This window comes from Neophocaena asiaeorientalis, unplaced genomic scaffold (assembly GCF_003031525.2).
Source record: "Neophocaena asiaeorientalis asiaeorientalis breed wild unplaced genomic scaffold, Neophocaena_asiaeorientalis_V1.1 scaffold91, whole genome shotgun sequence".
Classification (NCBI taxonomy): domain Eukaryota; kingdom Metazoa; phylum Chordata; class Mammalia; order Artiodactyla; family Phocoenidae; genus Neophocaena; species Neophocaena asiaeorientalis.
Window position 1 is genome coordinate 7,698,680 of NW_020173198.1, and position 19,362 is coordinate 7,718,041.

General features: G+C 40.5%; 1 protein-coding gene across 1 annotated transcript in view; it reads right to left on the reverse strand.

Annotated features, from left to right (window-relative positions):
* The window catches only part of ACSM3 (acyl-CoA synthetase medium chain family member 3), a 28,734-nt gene extending 11,765 nt beyond the window's left edge, over positions 1 to 16,969 (reverse strand). Inside the window, 9 exon segments of the mRNA XM_024744617.1 lie at positions 1,401 to 1,480; positions 1,753 to 1,909; positions 2,057 to 2,200; positions 4,801 to 5,001; positions 15,969 to 16,112; positions 16,114 to 16,184; positions 16,766 to 16,801; positions 16,804 to 16,849; positions 16,851 to 16,969. Of these exon segments, the coding sequence (XP_024600385.1) occupies positions 1,401 to 1,480; positions 1,753 to 1,909; positions 2,057 to 2,200; positions 4,801 to 5,001; positions 15,969 to 16,112; positions 16,114 to 16,184; positions 16,766 to 16,801; positions 16,804 to 16,849; positions 16,851 to 16,960 (989 nt within the window). The 5' untranslated portion in view covers positions 16,961 to 16,969.
* Between the last annotated feature and the right edge of the window lie 2,393 nt (positions 16,970 to 19,362).

Below are 19,362 nucleotides of genomic sequence, written 5' to 3' on the forward strand. Positions count from 1 at the left end.
TTTGCATGTCCAATCACATAAGTTAGCTCATGTGTCTGGCATACATTGTCACGTGCGCTCATCCTCTACAAGTGTTTGTGCTTTTGTGTACTTTACTGTACAGTACTGTATAGAGGACAGTAGTACACTATCTTTATTTCAAGCCCAGGGTGTCTGGAAGCAAGCGTAAAAGCAGTGGTGATGTAGCTGGTACTATTGTACTTTTCAAGGTACTGTACTGTAAGATTAAAAATGTTTTCTTTATTTTTTATGTTTGTTTTTTATATTTTATTTGTGTGAAAAGTATTATAAACATATTACAGTACAGTGCTATATAGCCAATTGTGTTAGTTGGGTACCTAGGCTAACTTCATTGGACTTAGAAACAAATTGGACTTACGAACGTGCTCTCAGAACAGAATTCATTCGTGTATGTGGGGGACTTACTGTACAGTATTATTAGCTATAGTCTGGAACTGAATTTTTAATTTAGTTAAAATTTAAATACCTACATGTGGCTAGTGGTTACCAAATTGGACAGCACAGTTCCAGGATGTATTGCAGGTGAAGAAAGGAAGGTCAGAACTGTGTGCATATCATGTTCCCATTATAAAAGAGAGGGGGAGAACATATGCATATTGGCTTGTGCATGCATAGATCTCAGGGAGAGGGAGAACTGAGACTAAGGACAAGGTATGGAGGAAGACTTTCACTAATATATTCTTATATACCTATTGAATTTTATGTCATTTGAATTGTTTCCTGTTCAAAAATCAAATAAAGTCAATTTAAAAGTAGTGATCAAGGGCTTCCCTGGTGGCGCAGTGGTTGAGAGTCCACCTGCCGATGCAGGGGACACGGGTTCATGCCCCGGTCCGCGAAGATCCCACGTGCCGCGGAGCGGGCTCGCTGAGCCTGTGCGTCCGGAGCCTGTGCTCTGCAATGGGAGAAGCCACAACAGTGAGAGGCCCGCGTACCGCAAAAAAAAAAAAAAAGTAGTGATCAATCCACACTTTCAAATGGAATCAGTAATAAAGGACATTCATCTTCTTTCCTGTTTGCTGGGATAGGGTTTTAAATAGGGGTGACATATATTTTCTCAGCTCAAGTAGCAGTCATCATACAAAGGATAAACACCTTCTTATCCATAACCACTGGGCTGAACCCTCCCTTTCCTCTCCTTGCTTGAGGGAAACCGCCCTGGATATAGTAATTACCATTTACAGAATGTAAGCAAGAAGCAAGGGGAGAAGAGATTGCTAAACCCCATACCTACTGGCCTGGAGCTATGTTTCTAGGCAGAGAGATCTTTTATTTTATAAAATAAAAATATTTTATAATATTTAAAAAATATTTTATGATATTTCTTCTTCCTCCTCTCCCCTCCTCCCACTAAGTGCCCATTCACCAACCTTTCTTACCTGGTCTTATCATTCTGCACAAGTATTCTATCTGCAGTTGGTGCTGAACAGAAGGCTGTGATAGGAAACTTGCAAAGTGCCTGCAATTTAGAAGAAGTGGTCTTACCACAATTTTTAGTAAGTGCCTAAATGTCTGTGGTAGATACAGCACAACTTAAAACATTGTTTATTCTAACATAAACTCGCTCACACCTTTGCTTTGTATATCCTTTCAGGCTTATTGATTTTACAGACGTGAAATACTTTAAATCATGTTGTCTACTCTGATTTCCGCAAGTTACTTTATTCACCAGGCCTGTCAGTGACAGTGCTAATGCATTTCTAAATGTTGACCTCTTTTGCTCTGCCTTACTTGCAAGACGGAAGTTGGCTCAAACCGTGGCAAATAATGTGCAAATACACATGCTCCCTGGATCCATGGAGAATAAACACTACTCCATGCAGATTTTGCCCAGCCTATGTCTGAGGTATTCCACATGACATCCGAAGGGGTCAAATCCAGCCAGAACCTGGGTAAACAAAGAACAGACTTCATATATATATATATATGAAAACTAATTTAAAATAATTAGTTTATTATTCCAACAAAGGAATCCAACAAAGGAATCATTACCTTTGTAGCACTGACACTTCAAGCTACAGTTCTGTGAGAGTACCTTCCATTTATAGATAATCCTAAACCAAAGCTGCTGTGGGTGTGTCCGGTCATTTTAGGAGATCCGCTTGTTCCGCTGGTGAAGAAAATGGCCATCGTCTCATTGTGTTTTGTCTTCACACAGGCGTTGTTGTCACTGGCATGTCTATGAAGAAAGAATTACAATGATTCTGCACGTTAAACACAGCATCATATTTTTTGTTTTAGTTTTGATTTTTTCATGGCTGCACCACACAGCATGAGGGATCTTGGTTCCCCGACCAGGGATCGAACCCACGCCCCCTGCAGTGGAAGCGCAGAGTCTTAACCACTGGACCACCAGGGAAGTCCCAAACACAGCGTCACAGACTGTTACCACAGAGAAGGATTTACTCAGACCTCTTCATCTCATTGATCAGGCCCCAGTGACTTAGGGTGAATTCCAAGGTAAAAGCCATCTCTCTCAGGACCTCCCTGGTGGCACAGTGGTTAAGACCCTGTGCTCCCAGTGCAGGAGGACCAGGTTCATCCCTGGTCAGGGAACTAGATGCCACATACATGCTGCAACTAAGAGTTCACATGCCACAACTAAGGAGCACACTGCAACTAAGACCCAGCACGACCAAATAAATAAATATTTAAAAAAAAAAAAAAGCCATCTCTCTCTGCATCTTTTAAGGTGCTTTCCAGAAGCAAACTAAACTTTGTTGTCAATAGCCCATTTATAACAAGTTGACTTCGTAGCTTTTTACTGTATAAGGAAGAGTTGAAGCAGTTTAAAAACTTAAGACTTTTATCATACCTCCAACAGAAAGAGGATTCTATGATCTTATAATCATGGATATGTGAAGAAAAATGTGATTTTAAAAAAAATGGGTATGTTAATAGAAGTCATGGCTAATGGTATAAGGCAGGGATAATCAAGCTATAGCCCACAGGCCAAATATGGCCTGCCTTCTGTTTTTGCAGATAAAGTTTTATTGGAACACAACCATGTCCATTCTTTTACATATTGTCTGTGACTGCTTTCTACACTATGACAGCAAGGGTGAGTAGGTATGATAAGAGACTGCATGGCCTGCAAAGCTATATATTTACTATCCATCCCTTTTATAAAAAATATTTGCTGACCCCTCAAAAGGATGGTTTTTCTGTTTCTCAAAAAAGAGTCTACATAGTTCTGAATATAGTAAACAATAAGACTGAAGAGGATCTAAGTATCCACCTATGGAAGGAAGGGCCTCAGTTAAAGAGAAAAAAAATTTTGGTTCCAAAGGATAATTGGGCTTTGATACATGTCATACATCAGGGCAGCTGAGGGGAGCTAAACTCTGCACATTTGAGTGTCTAAGAAGCATACAGAATTTTATTTGGGAATATTGAGCTGAGAATGAATGAATCAGAAATATCCAGCCATGAGAAATATAGAAAAGCTATTTTTAAATCCTAACAAAGATAAACCAAATGTTTAGGCTATAATTCCATAATTTTTTTCTTTAAAAAAGTTACTATAGCTGTGTACCTATCACTTCTATCATAGATATGGTTACTCTTGAAACCTAAGGCAGGTTCAGTGTACCAGTCTCTCAGAAGCATTATATGTAGCAGTTAGGTATGTGGGCTCAGAAACCAGACTGCCTAAGTTTGAAACCCGGTTCTGCCAGATCCTAGCATTTGACCTTATTCATCTGTATAATTATAGTTCCTACTCCCTAGGTTGTTGTGATATTTAAATGAGTTAATATATCTGAAGTGCTTGGATTAGTTTTTGGCACATAATCAGTGCCATATAAATGTTAGCTATTGTGCAATTATAACATTTTTATTAGAACAGAATTTGGCCTTTGATAACTCAATAAATGTTAACTATTTTAGAAGAGGTAGGAACAAGTCCATAGTTGCCAGCATGCTCCAAAATCATTGAGTAAAGGTAGGAAGCTCATTCCAGAAAGGGAATTTGCTGCCACCCTAAAGCTAAAATATAACCAATACTTGGCGAGATTTCCAAGTGACCCCAGGAAGCACCCCAGAGCAGGGCTTGAACGTCAGTATAATTCAGTTTTATAACTGCATCCATTAAATATTCTTCATACTATAACCTGATAGAAATGTTACTGTCATCAAGGGAATGATGTAGCCTACAAAGAAGGATTGACTGTGATCAATTTCCCTGGGAGATAACAGCTCTGTGGTTGATGCTGTGATGCATCTCCTAGATCCTGCTTCAGGATTTAAAACATACTCCCTCCAGGTGCTAGGATCCTTCTTTAGATACTACCTTGACTGAAGACAGCTGCCTTGCTCAAGGTCATGCCTCCTAAGGACAGCCCATACCCAGTTACTGATCAGCATAGGACCTCTTGCTTTAGCTGGGCAGAGCTTTGAAGGGCTATCCAAACTCCACAGATCTCAGTAGGCTGGCTGAGGGCTTTTTTTGAAGTACAATCCCACATCTTTCCCTTTCTTTCACAGGCATTTAATGCAAGATAACTCCTCAACAAACTTCTTACACAACTAATCTCTGTCTTAGGGTGTGCTTCCTTGAGATCCCAACCTATGAAAAACACTGCCAGCTCCTTATTGCCTCAGAGCTTTGCACTATAAGTGCAGGAATAATCACCAGTTGTTCCCTTTGTCAAGAGTCCACGAATTTAATTGTTGTCTATCGTTTTAATTTTCATTTTTCTGGTCAGTCATGGATTGACTGTCTTATCAATGTTGCGTTTCTTCTTGGGAAGCTGTTCTACAACAATTATGGCTACTCACTTCATCATCTCCTTGAGGTTCTCCCATCCCTCCCTGGGGCTCTGAGACACAATTAACTTGGAGTGCAGATTTTCACATTTAGATGCAACACCATCTACTGCTGGAGCTAAAACATCATTGGTAATAATGCACTTTGATTTTGAAGATGGTAGTCGGTAGAGGATGTCTTTCTGGGTCATCTGAGTGGTTCCTGGATTAAAACTGTCCCTAAAGGAGAAGAAAAGAAAATGTTTAGAAAGGATTTCCTTCACCATGTTAGGGTAGTGTAGATAACTCATGTACATTCTGTATTTCTCAGAGTGAGTTAGTTGGTTTTCTAGGCAAGGTATCTGTTTTCCTTTCATTATTATGCTTTTGCCTTTCAAGGGATCTCAAAGTCTATGACCCTTTTGACCTAACATGAACGGGTATTAAATCCTGGATAATTATCTTCTATCTGGAGACCATTCATAACATTCAGCTTGAAGAGGGTTTTGATTGAAAAGTAATATTACCCAACATTTATTTAGTACTTTGAGTGCCAGGTGCTATTTAAGTGTTTTGCATGTTTTAACATTTAATCCCTACCAAAAACCACAAAACTCAAAAGCTGTTGTCAACTAAAAAGAAAATACACAACATGAAAGTTGAGAATTATGTTTTATCGGGAGGATTTTCTCAGGATGTAAGCCTGGGAGCAGCCTCTCAGATAGCTCTGAGGGACTGCTCCGAAGAGTGAAGGGAGAAGCCAGGATATATAGGGGTGGTTTTTACAACCAAAACCAGGTAGTTGGAACATCAAAAGATTACTGTTAATTAAAGAAAACCTGACATCTCAAGTTAATGAATTTAGTGCTTTTCTGTGTATGGGAAGATGCAAGAGTCTGGGCTCACTGAAATCATTCCTTTGATAGGCACCTCAACTGTCTAGGGCCAAGATCCTCTTCTTTCCCATCCTGAGTTCCCTCAGGGCATTACCATCAGGGGCAGCTACAGTGGCTGATGGCTTGATGGCCACAACATCCTTTGTTTGCTGATATAGCAGGTGGCATTCTTACTCCACCCTATAAATAATATGCCCAAGATCACTGAAGTAGCAAGTGGCAGTGCATGGACTGAACCCTGCAGCCTGACTTCAGAGCTGTACATTTAACCACTTTGGTTCAGTGCCTCTTAAAACATACATGAATATTTTATGGTTTCTTTCCAAAGAGAAGGATTGAGGCATTTATCTCTTCTGTGCTTCTACTCCCCACCTGCTGTAAATTACACTGTAAGGTGTAGTGTAATGGTTAAGAGTGTGTCCTGGAGCCAGACACTCTTAGTGCTTGGCCTTGAGCAAGACTACTTCACCTCTGGGATTCTCAGGTTCTGCATCTGTGGAATGGGGATTATAATAACACTACCTTCTTTGTAGAATTATTAAGGACTAAATGAGTTAAAATGCATATAGAGCTTAGAACAGTACTGAATAAAATTTAGCTATTATTTTCTCTAAGGATTAATGGACTTTCAAGGATATATCTATATCTGTATCATATTTCTATCTCTGTCTCTATCTGTGTTCCAGATTCCACCACTCAAATTCCAGACCTTCAAGTAGGGGTGGAAGGCATTTAGTTTATAATGGTTTTTCCTCTTCCTAGTGACACAGCAGTCAAGGAATTTCGAAGAACATATATCTGGTCATTCCTGAACTCTCTATTTATTTAAAACTATTTATTTTAAAATTTTTGGCTGTGTTGGGTCTCCATTGCTGCGTGCAGGCTTTCTCTAGTTGCGGTGAGCGGGGGCTACCCTTCGTTGCAGTGCGTGGGCTTCTCATTGCGGTGGCTTCTCTTGTTGCGGAGCACAGGCTCTAGGCACCTCGGGCTTCCAGTAGTTGTGGTACACAGACTCAGTAGTTGTGGCTTGTGGGCTCTCGAGCGCAGGCTCGGTAGTTGTGGTGCACGTGTTTAGTTACTCTGTGGCATGTGGGATCTTCCCGGACCAGGGATCAAACTCGTGTCCCCTGCACTGGCAGGAGGATTCTTAACCACTGAGCCACTAGGGAAGTCCCATTCTTGGACTCTTGACACTGGCTCATCTTTCCATTTTGGAAAGGACAAGTCTCTCCCATGGAGTCCTTCAAGAAACAGACAACCAGGACCAAAACATAAGGTTCTTTAGAATATCTTCCCTTTCTAATCAAAGCAATGCAGCAATTTTTATGAGGCTTTAACTCCAAGGTTATTCCTTAGAGATGTTGCACCTAGAGATAAGTAGTAAGCCTGCCATGGCCAACACTTTTCCATAATTTAAAGGCACTTACAACAAACCCACTGTTGACATTTCATGACCAAGGAGAAGTACTTTATTTAAACACATTACCCTTAGATAATTAAGTTCTGCCAATACATAATTCCTAAAATATCTTTAAAGGAATCTATTAACAGTGATCAGTCTTACCTATTAAACATCTTCCTATCCAAATTATCATTTGGGAAGCATTACACTGTTTACTTTAAATATAAAACAATCTTCTGGTATTGCTCTGGAGTGATGTCCTAGATGATTATGTAACAGGGAAGAGCCAATTCTGACTCCTTATTGGATCTGTTTCTTTAACTTTTGCTTTTCGTTGCTTTTGTTATTATAATCACTGTCTATAGCTGTAAGCGCACATAATGGCCTGCCACAGGGAACCCTGCCCCCCTGCCTGACTGTTAAACTAAAGTGCCTTTGTTCAGTACACAGAGAGACACTCTGACCCTGCCCACCTGTGAATGGCTGTAGAAAAGAAGAAATTAACACATCCCCTCCCCAATGCAGGCCATTCGAAGAGATGTTTTGCAAGATAAATGGCCTTTTTACTTTACTTCCTCACCTCATCCCCCTCCCTGTTCTTTAAAAGAAACTGGCATCCAGACCCCAATAAGATGGTGTTTTGGGGACCATAGTCCGCCATATTCTCCATCTGCCAGCTTTCCGAAAAAAGTCTCTATTAGTTGCCTCAACACCTCATTTCCTGATTTATTGGCCTGTCCTGCAGTGAGCAGAGCGAGCTTGGACTCAGTAACAATTATAAATACAGTGGATGCCTTTATTCATTAAAAAAGTATATTGAAGCCTACTACGTGGTGGACACTTTTCTAAGTGCTAAGGATACTGTAGAAAACAAAATGGACAGAGGTGCCTGCCCTCATTCTAGACAGACTGGAAACACATATACAATATCAGATGATAATAAATTTGTTTAAAAAAATAAAGAATGAGCACTTTGGGTGAAGGTGGGGGAGGAGCTGTTCTAGGTAGGTTGGCTGGGGATGGCCTCTCTGAGGAGGATACCTACTAATATTTAAGTTTCATGTAAAAAAAAAAAAGTTCAAAACTTCCAGAAATGAAATGCCCGTTTCTGCTTCACAGTTGTTATTTTGTATAAATGTATAGACATCATATATCTTTTCAAATTAGTGTTTTTATGTTCTTCAGGTAAATACCCAGAAGTGGAATAGTTGGGTCATATGGTAGTTCTAAATTTTTTGAAGAAATCTCCATACTGTTTTCCATAGTAACTGCACCAATTTACAGTACCACCAACAGTGTATGAGAGTTCCTTTTTCTCCACATCCTCTCCAACATTTGTTATTCCTTGTCTTGTTGATAATAGTCATTCTAATAGGTGTAAGTGATGTCTTACTGTTGTTTTGATTTTTTAAATTAGATTTTATTGGAGTATAGCTGCTTAACAATGTTGTGTTAGCTTCTACTGCACAGCAAAATGAATCAGCCATACATATATATATATCCTCTGCCTTTTGGATTTCCCTCCCATTTAGGACACCGCAGTGCATTAAGTAGAGTTCCCTGTGCTATACCGTATGTTCCCCTCAGTTGGCTCTTTTATACATAGTTATCAATAGAGTATGTGTGTCAGTCCCGATCTCCCCATTCCTCCCATCCCACCGCTTTCTCCCTTGGTATCCATACATTTGTTCTCTATGTCTGTGTCTCTATTTCTTCTTTGCAAATAAGGTCATCTATACCATTTTTTCTAGATTCCACATATATGCATTAATATAAGTAGGTGTCTGTGGCTTCATTCAGATGCAGCCCATCACTGTGTCTTTTCCCTGTTATGGTTGCCCTAGATGTAGTGCCATGCTGTGGTGTGGAGTGAGGGGGAGCTGGTCAGCTTGGACTGGGGTGCACAGTGAGGTGGTCTCCCAAAACCTGATAGCCACCAGGGTAGACCTCTCTCTGCCCTGCCTGTGGGCAAACCAGCCCCTGTGTTCTCCTCACAAGTGGAATCCAAGCTTCTCCAGGCTTTCTGTCTGTCCCAGTGGCTCTCCAAGCAGCCAGTGGGTCTTGTCTCCTCCACAGGTCCCCAGGGCTGAGGTGCCCAGTCTGTGGCTTGACCTACTCACTCCCTGGGGCAGGTGTCCACCCAAGGAATCTCCCTTTTCCTCTAAGTTCCCTCCCAGAGGCACAGGTCCCAACCCAATCCCTTTTTTTCCCATCCTACCCAATTGTGTGTGTGTCTTTCTTACAGCCTTAGTTGTACAGGAGTCCTTCTGTCAGTTTCCAATTAGTTTTCAGTGAGAATTGTTCCACATGTAGATGTATTTTTGATGTGTTCAGGTGGGAGATTAGTGCCGTGTACACTTACTCCACCATCTTCAAGAAGTTCTCAACATTTCTTCTAAGACAGGTGTAGTGGTGAGTTCCCTCAGCTTTAGTTTGCCTGGGAAAGCCTTTATTTCTCCTTTATATCTGAAGGAAAACTTTGCTGGATAGAGTATTCTTGGCTGACAGTTTGTATCTTTAAATATTTTGAGTATGTCATTTCACTTTCCTCTGGCCTGTAGAGTTTCTGCTGAGAAATCTGCTGATAGTCTAGTGGGGGTTCCTTTTAGGTTACTGTCTTTTTTCCCTGGATGCCTTTAAAATTCTTTATCATTAACTTTTGACAGTATTCTATAATGTGTTTTGGATAAGTTTTTTTTTTTTTGCATTGAGGTAAGTAGCTTCCTGGTAATTAACTTCCTGGACTTGTACGTGATTAAGGTAATTAGCTTCCTGGACTTGTAATACAGTTCCTTCCCCAGGTTTGGGAAGTTCTAGCTATTATTTCTTTAAATAAACTCTCTGTTTGCTTCTCGCTCTCATCTCCTTATGTTGCCTTTCCTAATGGAATGAGATGGTTCTCTTAGAAATTATTCATTAAAAACAACAACAACAGCAACAAAAAACTTAGTTTTCTCTCTTCTCCATCCTGGGTCATTTCTAGATTTCTGTACTCATGCTTGCTGATTCTTTCTTCCATATGGTCTGCTCTATTTTCAATGCTTTCTATTGCATTCTTTATATCATTTATTGAGTTCTTTGCCTCCAGACTTTTTATTTGTTTCCTTTTTAGAGGTTCAGTCTTTTTGTAAAATATTCCTCCTGCTCATTAATTTTATTCCTGAACTCATTGAAATGACTTTCTGAGTTTTCTTATAGATCATTTTTTTAAAAACCATCTTTATTGGAGTATAATTGCTTTACAATGGTGTGTTAGTTTCTGCTTTATAACAAAGTGAATCAGTTATACGTGTATATATATGTCCCCATATCTCTTCCCTCTTGCGTCTCCTTCCCTTCCACCCTCCCTATCCCACCCCTCTAGGTGGTCACAAAGCACTGACCTGATCTCCCTGTACTATGCGGCTGCTTCCCACTAGCTATCTATTTTACGTTTGGTAGTATATAGATGTCCATGTCACTCTCTCACTTTGTCCCAGCTTACCCTTCCCCCTCCCTGTGTCCTCAAGTCCATTCTCTAGTAGGTCTGCGTCTTTATTCCCGTCTTGCCCCTAGGTTCTTCATGACAATTTTTTTTTTTAGATTCCATATATATGTGTTAGCACACGACATTTGTTTTTCTCTTTCTGACTTACTTCACTCCGTATGACAGCTATTTTTAATTCTCTATCAGATTGCAATCTTCTGTGAGTTTAAGTTTGGTTTCTAGAGAACTGTCACTTTCTTTCCTGATACCTTGCCACTGTGCTTTTTCACAGTGCCTGATGACTCGTTCCTCTGCCCACCCATTTGAAGGCGTGAACACCTTTCTTATTAGGTAAAATTTGTTTACTCTGATTCTAACGATTCAACAGGTTGGTAATTAGAGGACTTTCTTTTGTTTTCCAGTAGGTGGCACTATAGCACAAGTCTTTGGTTCCCCTAACCTGACCTGCCCGTGACGGTATTGTCGAATCAGTATTTTCCACCCTTCACCACCCCTGCCAGAGGTGTCACTGGAGCCCTCATTGTCTCTGCTTGTGCCTTTGGGGTCCTTGGTGCCTTGCTGCTTCCAGTGTTGCTGCTGTTGCTCAGGTCACCCCTGGGGCACCAGGATGGCAGGCGCCTCGGCCGCATCTGGGGTTGTTGGGCTTGTCAGGTTTGCGGGCACTACGGCCTTGGGCAGGGCAGCTGGAGTCTTGGGCACCACTGTGGCTGGTGGGGCCAGGGTCGCAGGCCCTGCTGCTGCTGCTGCTGCCTGGTTCCCTTTGGCTGTGTGTGCTGCTTCAGCTGGGAAGCTGGAGTTGTGTGCACCACCTCCCCTGCTACCGCTGGGTGTGTGTGTTCATCCACGGATGGGCCGGAGGGCCAGGATTACGGCACCCCCTCCACTGTTCCCTTGATTCCACCTCCTATGTGCCATTCCACCCACCTTCAGATGTACAGATGTGTGGATCTCTCTGGTGTTCCGGTGTACTGAGCAGAGGAACCTTTGTAGAGTTATATATGTTTTACTAGTTGTAAATTGAAGGGGAGAAACAAAGGAAGCATCTCACATTGCCATGATGCTGACTTCCCCCACCTAAATGACTTTTTAAAAATTTTTATTGGAGTATAGTTGATTTTTAAGAACTGTTCCTATTTCAAAATTTTGTAAAACTTCTAGAAAGTTCTAGAGAGTGCACTGGGCTCTACACTGACTTTCTGAATGCCTTTGGGCAAATGACAATGTTCCTTTTCCCCCATCTATGAAAGCTTTGCCTTCCCTGTTTATAAAATGAGACTTCTCCTTCCTAATCATAAGGCTCTTGTGAAGATAAAATGAACAAATGAGTGAACGTTTATTATAATTCCAGAGGGACCACGTACATTATAGAAACTTCTTCAAGACCTGTAGACTGAGATTGGGTGTTATACTAGCTTTTTGTGGTAAATATTACTTAAAGGAACAAATTCTTGGCAATTAATATTTTTTAATAATTATATACTGAGGGTTCTGTTGTAAAGGGATTTGGCCTACAATACATACAAAAGAGTTTGAAAACTAAAATGTGATGTGAGTTTGTTGTTGGCACTGGGGACTATAGAGCATATCTCTCTGAGAACTTGGAAATAATGGAAATAGATTGACTTCCAGGAGCTAAACTTTAAACTCAACATAAAATAGATCAGAACAGAGATATTCATAGTCAGTGTAAACAGACATAATGATTCACAGAGAAGCAAGATTAAACCATACCCTGATATATTAATATAGAATTGGTCTCAGAAAGGGATATTGCAGCCACAGAACATAGAAAAAGGAGACTTACTAGGGCAAATCCCGACAGTACTCATCCAAGCCTGTCTAGAGGAGAAGTCTCTGTTAGGGGATTTCACTTATTATCGTCCCTGGAATGAGGTGGCCCCTAGCCAGTACCTACATTCACACTGGACAGTTTTGATTTTCTCAAATCTACAAATTATCTCTTGCCTTAGGACCTTTGTAGAAACTTTTCCATTTGCCTAGAATGCTCCCATTACCCATGCCTTCTCCCATTGGCTGACTCATCCCTCAGGTTTCAGCTTAAATATCCCCCTGACCTTCTCTCAGTCTATAGTGATACTGCTCTTATGCATTCTGATGGCTCCTGTGTTATTTCCTTTGTAGCACTTGTCACACTATGTGTTTACGTGACTCATGACTCTCTTTCCCACTGGACCCTAAACCCCGCAGCTCCTAAAACATAGCAGGTGCCCAGTAAACACTTATTGCTTGAAAGGATTGTGGGTATAAAGAGATGGGTGGATGAACTGGGCTTTCAAACCCCAGTGCCAATAAATTGAATTATGAACGTTATTTGTTTTGTCCACTAAACAAACTTCTGGCTAAATTTTTTCTTCTCATGTAGGTCTGTTAACAGGGAGAGAGGGGGCTACTCATGCCAGTCTTTTGGCCCTTCAGGCAAATTAATAAGTTGGTAATATCATTTTATATACCTTGTATCATAAACATGGTAATGAGAGGCCTCCCTCAAGATGCAGAGCGCCACTCTCCACACACTAACATAAGCCAATTAGTGACCAGTGGCCAGATCTCCTCAGTTTACCAAGGTCTTGTCATTCTCCGGGACCCCAGTAAGATAGAGGCTCACTTCCTCTAGCTCGGTGGTTCTCAAACTTGAACATGTATCAGAATCACCTGGAGGGCTTATTAAAACATAGATTTCTGGGTTTTGTATATCTCTACCCTAGTTTTAGATCCAGTAAATCTTGGGCAGAGCTGAAGAACTTACATTTCTCCAAGTTCCCAGTAATTCTGATTTCAAATGCTATATTTTAATATTATCCCTTTTCAGTACTATGTACTTTTTCTTTTTTGAAAGCACAGTGACAGTTATCTCACTACTCTCCCCTTTAGTAATGCATTTCCAAACATTTTAAGACTCCTCCTAAGACACTGTTCAATTATACATTTTTCTTTTTTTATTGCAAAAAATACCAACTGTGCAACAGAATTCATGTAGGGTATATCTATAATTTCCTTTAAAAAATATGAAAATAAGAATTATCCACCATCTAGCTTAAAAAAGAGAATTTAACAATATGTTTGATACCCTCTGTGTGCTCTACCCCAAATTATCAGGTAGCCATGATCCAGAATATTGTGTTAACCATTCCTTTGCCTTTCTTTATCATTTTATCACATATGTATATAGCCCTATGTAATACATAAACGACTTGCAAATATTTAAATTAGCTAAGGTTTATTAAAAGGGAAAAATTATTAGGAAATTCCAACTATGAGCTCATTTCTTTTTTTTTTGTTTTGTTTTTGTTTTTGCGGTACACAGGCCTCTCACTGCTGTGGCCTCTCCTGTCGCGGAGCACAGGCTCCGGACACACAGGCTCAGCAGCCATGGCTCACGGGCCCAGCCACTCCGTGGCATGTGGAATTCTCCCGGACTGGGGCCCGAACCCGCGTCCCCTGCATCGGCAGGCGGACTGTCAACCATTGCGCCACCAGGGAAGCCCATGAGCTCATTTCTTATTCTGCCCTGAAGACTAGCACTATTAGTATATTAGATTTACCATTTATTGCCTCCCTCTCATTCTCTCTTCTAAAAGAATCTGCCTTCCTTCTGCCCACAGCCCCAGTAACCAAGCTTTATCAGTTGAAGCTGCCTCTGATAACTTCTGATTGGCCTAAGCCAAGCTGTGCCAATCAGATTCTGCCTTAAATTTTAAGAGACTGAGTAGATTAGTGGACGCAACCTACAGTGTTAAGGCCTGAGACATTTGCCTGGAAAATCAAAGCCATGCACCAACCAAAATGAAGAGAAACAATGTGTTAGCAAGAAAGAAGAGGTCAAAGGAGCAGGTGATTGTTTTTTTTTTTGGAGCAGGTGCTTGAGAAAGGCAGAGGCAAGGCAAGAGGCCCTGTGGCTTCAGAGCAAAAGAGACAGAAGCTGCTTGACGAATAGCCTATTCTCTTGTAGAGGCCAGGTTTTCTTTCTGCACTTTTTTCCCTGTAAGATTCTCCAGTAGATGTTCCATAATTTTCCTTCATTATTGAATTAATATGAATGGATTTCTGGTCCTGGCAATCAAATAGTCTGTTACTAAGACAGTGAGCTTAAGCAGCATTCATGAAAGCAGTCATTTTGTTAAAAAACTGTGCAACTCCAGTGTATAATTTATATGTACACATGAGATTAGAGCATATAGCTCTCCTCAAATGCCAATGATTATAATAAATTAAGAATGGTTACTTAACGTAATGATTTATTATGATAATAAGGATGTTCATTCAACAAATATTTCACTGAGACTTCCTGTATGCCAATCTCTGGATACATAGAGATGAATATATCAGTCGTTGCGTTTTAGGAGCTTTCACAGTCCTATGAGAATGACAGATTTATAAACAAATAGTATCGCCAGACAATACTGTATAGGTTAAAATAGAAACACATGTGTATTTCTTTGGGGGATCCCAAAAAAGAAAGCATCTAGACTGGGACATCAGGGTGGGGCTGCTGAGAAGGTGACATTAGAGCTGAGACGTTAAAGTCTAATAGAAGTTGTCCAGGTGGTTAGGTGTGAATGAGAGGCTTTGTAAGCATAGGAAATAGTGTGCACAAAATCCAGGAGATGAGAAAGATCACAGACTTTATAGGAAACCGTTTGACGTGGTTGGAGCAAAGAGTATGAGGGTGGGGAAATGAGAAAAATAAAGGGAAGATAGCTAGAGCCTTCCATGACACACCTAAGGAAGTTCAGATTTTATCTGGTGGGCAACAGGGAGTTATTAAATAATATCAAGCAGCAAAATAAAAGGATAAAATATGTGCTCTAGAAAGAACACTGGCTATGAATTGGATTGAGGTGGGGTGTGGACACACACAAGACCAGAATTAGGGATTCTTTTGGGAAAATCCACTCGGGAGACGGTAAAGATATGAAGTAAGGCAATGGCAATGAAATTGGAGAAGAGGAGGCATATAGGAAGTCAAATTTACAAGATGTAAGAACTGATTAGGAAGGAGAAGTAGCAGATACCTGGCTTAGGGCACCAGATTAATGGTAATTAACCAGGAGACAAATAAAGGTTTGAAACAAAAACTAGGGTGGGTTCCTTGAGTTTGGGACTGATTGAGTTACAGATGACCATGGGTCCTATAGGAGGAGAAAAGCAGTAGGTATAAAGGCGTTCAATTGTTGATTGGCATTCACTTAAACTTATTTCATTATGAAAAACCCAACTCATAGTTTAGGTTAAAAGATATGGCATGTTTCCAACACATTTCCAAGGTTCGTGAGAATAATACTATATTTTGTATAGTTCCTCAAATAATTTGCCAAGATAAATGTCTCATGATTACTTATACGTTTTGGAAAATCTCTCATCCACCATAGCTTAAATATGATCAGATCGCAAACACTACTAGCCTGTTTGCAGACAGGCTACATATGCAAGCTACCTTTCGGGGATCCTGGGCAGAATCACAATTACTCGATCTCCCCTTTGCAGGGCACAGGCTTCTGTAAGTATATTTGCAAACTTCCTTGAAAAAGATCCCATTCTACAAACCCCATCTCACTTCTTCTCCATTTCCATTTATCTACCAGAAGGCTAGATTGGAAGGTCTCTTTCCAGCCTGCGGAAAGACAAATCAGTCGTAGATTTAAAGGTGGCTGTGCAGCTAAATTCTGTTTCAGCTGACTTAGTGGTATATTTTCTCTGAAGAAAATTCACAGGTCATTAGTTAGGACGTACTTGTAGTATTTGGGAATAACTCTGGAGTCCTTATTTCCAGATGTTGGGAGCCGTGTCACTTCTTCCAGCATACATCATTTCTCATTTAGCCTTTTTCTTTCCATAAAGTTAGAATTCTTGCATCCCTCTGTATTTCTCTCAATGCACTTTCTATGCCTCATTTCCTACCATTTCTTACTCTTGGATTCACTTTTCACTCTGCTCCTTTTTGTTTTTTAAAAAATTAACCTATAATCATACATTTTTGTAACCCAAGCTTTTTCGACCATGGAACTCTTAACATGTTGAACCAGATGTCCTGTGCATTACAGGATATTTAGCAGCACCCCTGGCCTCTACCCATTAGCACACACCCTCCCCCAAGTCATGGCAACAAAATTGTCTCCAGACATTGTCAACTGTCCCTTGGGGTAAAATCACTCACAGTTAAGAAACTGCAGTCTGACTGGCCCTTGCTCCAACCTTTTCCATATTGGTCCATTGGTCTAGGACATCTTTATAGCAAAGTTGAAATACTCTGGAATCTCTAGTTTAAAGTCCTGCTTCATAGTTGGAGAAATCCTGAGGGATTACTGTTCTATAATCTTTATGCAATGCTCTCAAAGAACAAGGAATTGCTAGGCACTGAAAATACTTGGCACGAAGTAATATCTGCATGGTGACAAGAGCTAGCCTCAGTCCTGCTGAATGTTTTAGCACTCAGGATTTCTACAGAGACTAACTCATCTAAAAGACAAGCAGAAAGACATGCATTTGTTTCTGGCTTGAAGGTAGCCATGTCTCCAAACAGCTAAGTTTTATTATTGTTAATCATCATAAAAGTACCATTTTCTGAGAACTCACTATGTTCCAAACACTTTGCTCAGTGTCTTACTTACATACAATTTATCATGAAATCTTCAGCGTAACCCTGTGAAGTGGATACGATTATCATCTGTTTGCAGATAGAGAAAATGATGAGTAAGAGGTTGTCTCAGTCACCTCTGGCTGTCATAACAAAATAACATAGATTGTGTGGTTTAAACAACAGACATTTATTTCTCACAGTTCTGGAGGCTGGGAAGTCCTAGATCAAGCTGCTGGCTGATTCAGTTATCTGGTGAGGGCTCTGTTCCCGGCTTGCAGATTGTTGCCTTCTCTCTGTGTCCTCACATGGTAGAGAGAGAGCGAGCTCTGGTCTCTCTTCTTCTTCTTGAAAGATACTAATCCCATCAGGGGCCTCACTGTCATGACCTCATCTAAACCTAATACCTTCCAAAGGCTCTATCCCCAAATACCATCACATTGGAGGTTAAGGCTTCAACATAAGAACTGGTTTGGAGTGGGGTACAAGCATTCGGTCTGTAACAGAGGCATTGGTTGGCTTTGAACCCAGAACTGTCTGGTCCCAGCCCATTCTTCTGACTACTAAGGCTATTGTCTCCCATATACATTTCTAAAGAAGTAAAGATCTGGGTTACTCAGTTACTCTCAGTGAAAGCAAAGGGTTAAGCTTTTAATCTAATATCTTTCACCCACAGATTTCAAAAGGAGTGCAGAAATGTTTAGGAGAATTTTTCACAGTGGATAATCCATAGATGAAGAAACTGAGGTAGCGCAGTACCAACTATGCATGAAAGCACTGTCAAAGATCCTCTAGTTTATAGGGTACAGTTCCCATACTCCAAATAGGAGCCCACGCTATCTTTGAGTCCAGGCTTGGAGTTTCTTTACCAGAGATATAATAATAGGGCTTTAGCCTTTAAGACTTTTGTCGGGGAGGCCTCTCTGGCCTTCCCGGCTTCTGTGGGAAAGCATTTGATCACAATGGCATTTAGTTGGCTGAGGTCTCATAAATGAGGCTGTTTAAAAACACTGTTCTAGGGATTATAGGGTTTTCTCTTTTATACTTTCTGTAATCTTCTGAATTTCCTACAATGAAACACTACTCTCACAATCATTAAATCATCATTTTTAACTGCAATTCTAACTGTATGGTATGTAAGGCAGGGTATCTATGTGGAAGCATTTCTGTATTGATAAATTGCCATAAATTTTACCCTAAATGGACCTGGCATTTGGGCAGCATTTTGTTGCACCCAACACATGGGGAGACCTGGGTACTTCTTCTGACTCTCCAGCCTATTTGTGTGAGGACCTGACAAGGCAGTGAGATTGAGCCCTCTGAGATCATCTGATTTGAGCCTACTCATTTTTCACCTGCAAAGAAAACACGGCCCCAGAGAGGGGAAGCAACTTGCTTTAATGTGATATGAGAGTTAGAACTAGACCGTTGGTCTTTGAATTTTCTCTTTACTACAGTTCAATAGGATTTCATTAGAGTAGTGATTCTCAACCCTGGTTATATATTTGAGTCATGAGGAAAGCTTTATAAATGTACTGATGCTTGGGACATGAAGCAATTACATCAGAATCTCTGGAGTTAGGGCCTGGGAGTCACATTTTTAAAAATTTCCTCAGAGAATTCTAATGTGCAACCAAGGCAGAGAATCACTGATCTATAGGTTATGATCCGTGAACAAGCAGCAACAGCATCACCTGGAAACTTGTTAGAAATACCCATTTTCAGGCCCCAATTTTACATTTTACCAACGTAGAGACTAATAGAACCTCCCTCAGAGAGTCATCCCAAAGATTAAATGAGATAATGCATGCAAAGTGCTTATCATGGTGCCTAGCATATTACTATCCCTTAGAACAGGAGTCAGCAAACTTTTTCTGTACAGGGCCAGATAATAAATATTTTAGGCTTTGTGGACCCTTTGATCTCTGTTGCAACAGCTCAGCTCCATTCTGGTTGAGATAGCAGCCACTGACGACACATAAATAAATAAGCGTAACTGTGTTACTAAAAAAACTAATTATGGCTACTGAAACTTGAATTTCAGGTAATTTTCATGTGTCATGGATTGTTAGTCCTCTTTTGATTTTTTCCAAATATTTAAAAATGCAAAAATCATTCTTGTTTCACTGGTTGTACAAAAGCAAGGGGAGGACTGGATTTAGCCCACGGGCCATAGTTTGCTAATCTTTGCACTAGAATGTAAAGTCTTTGAGGG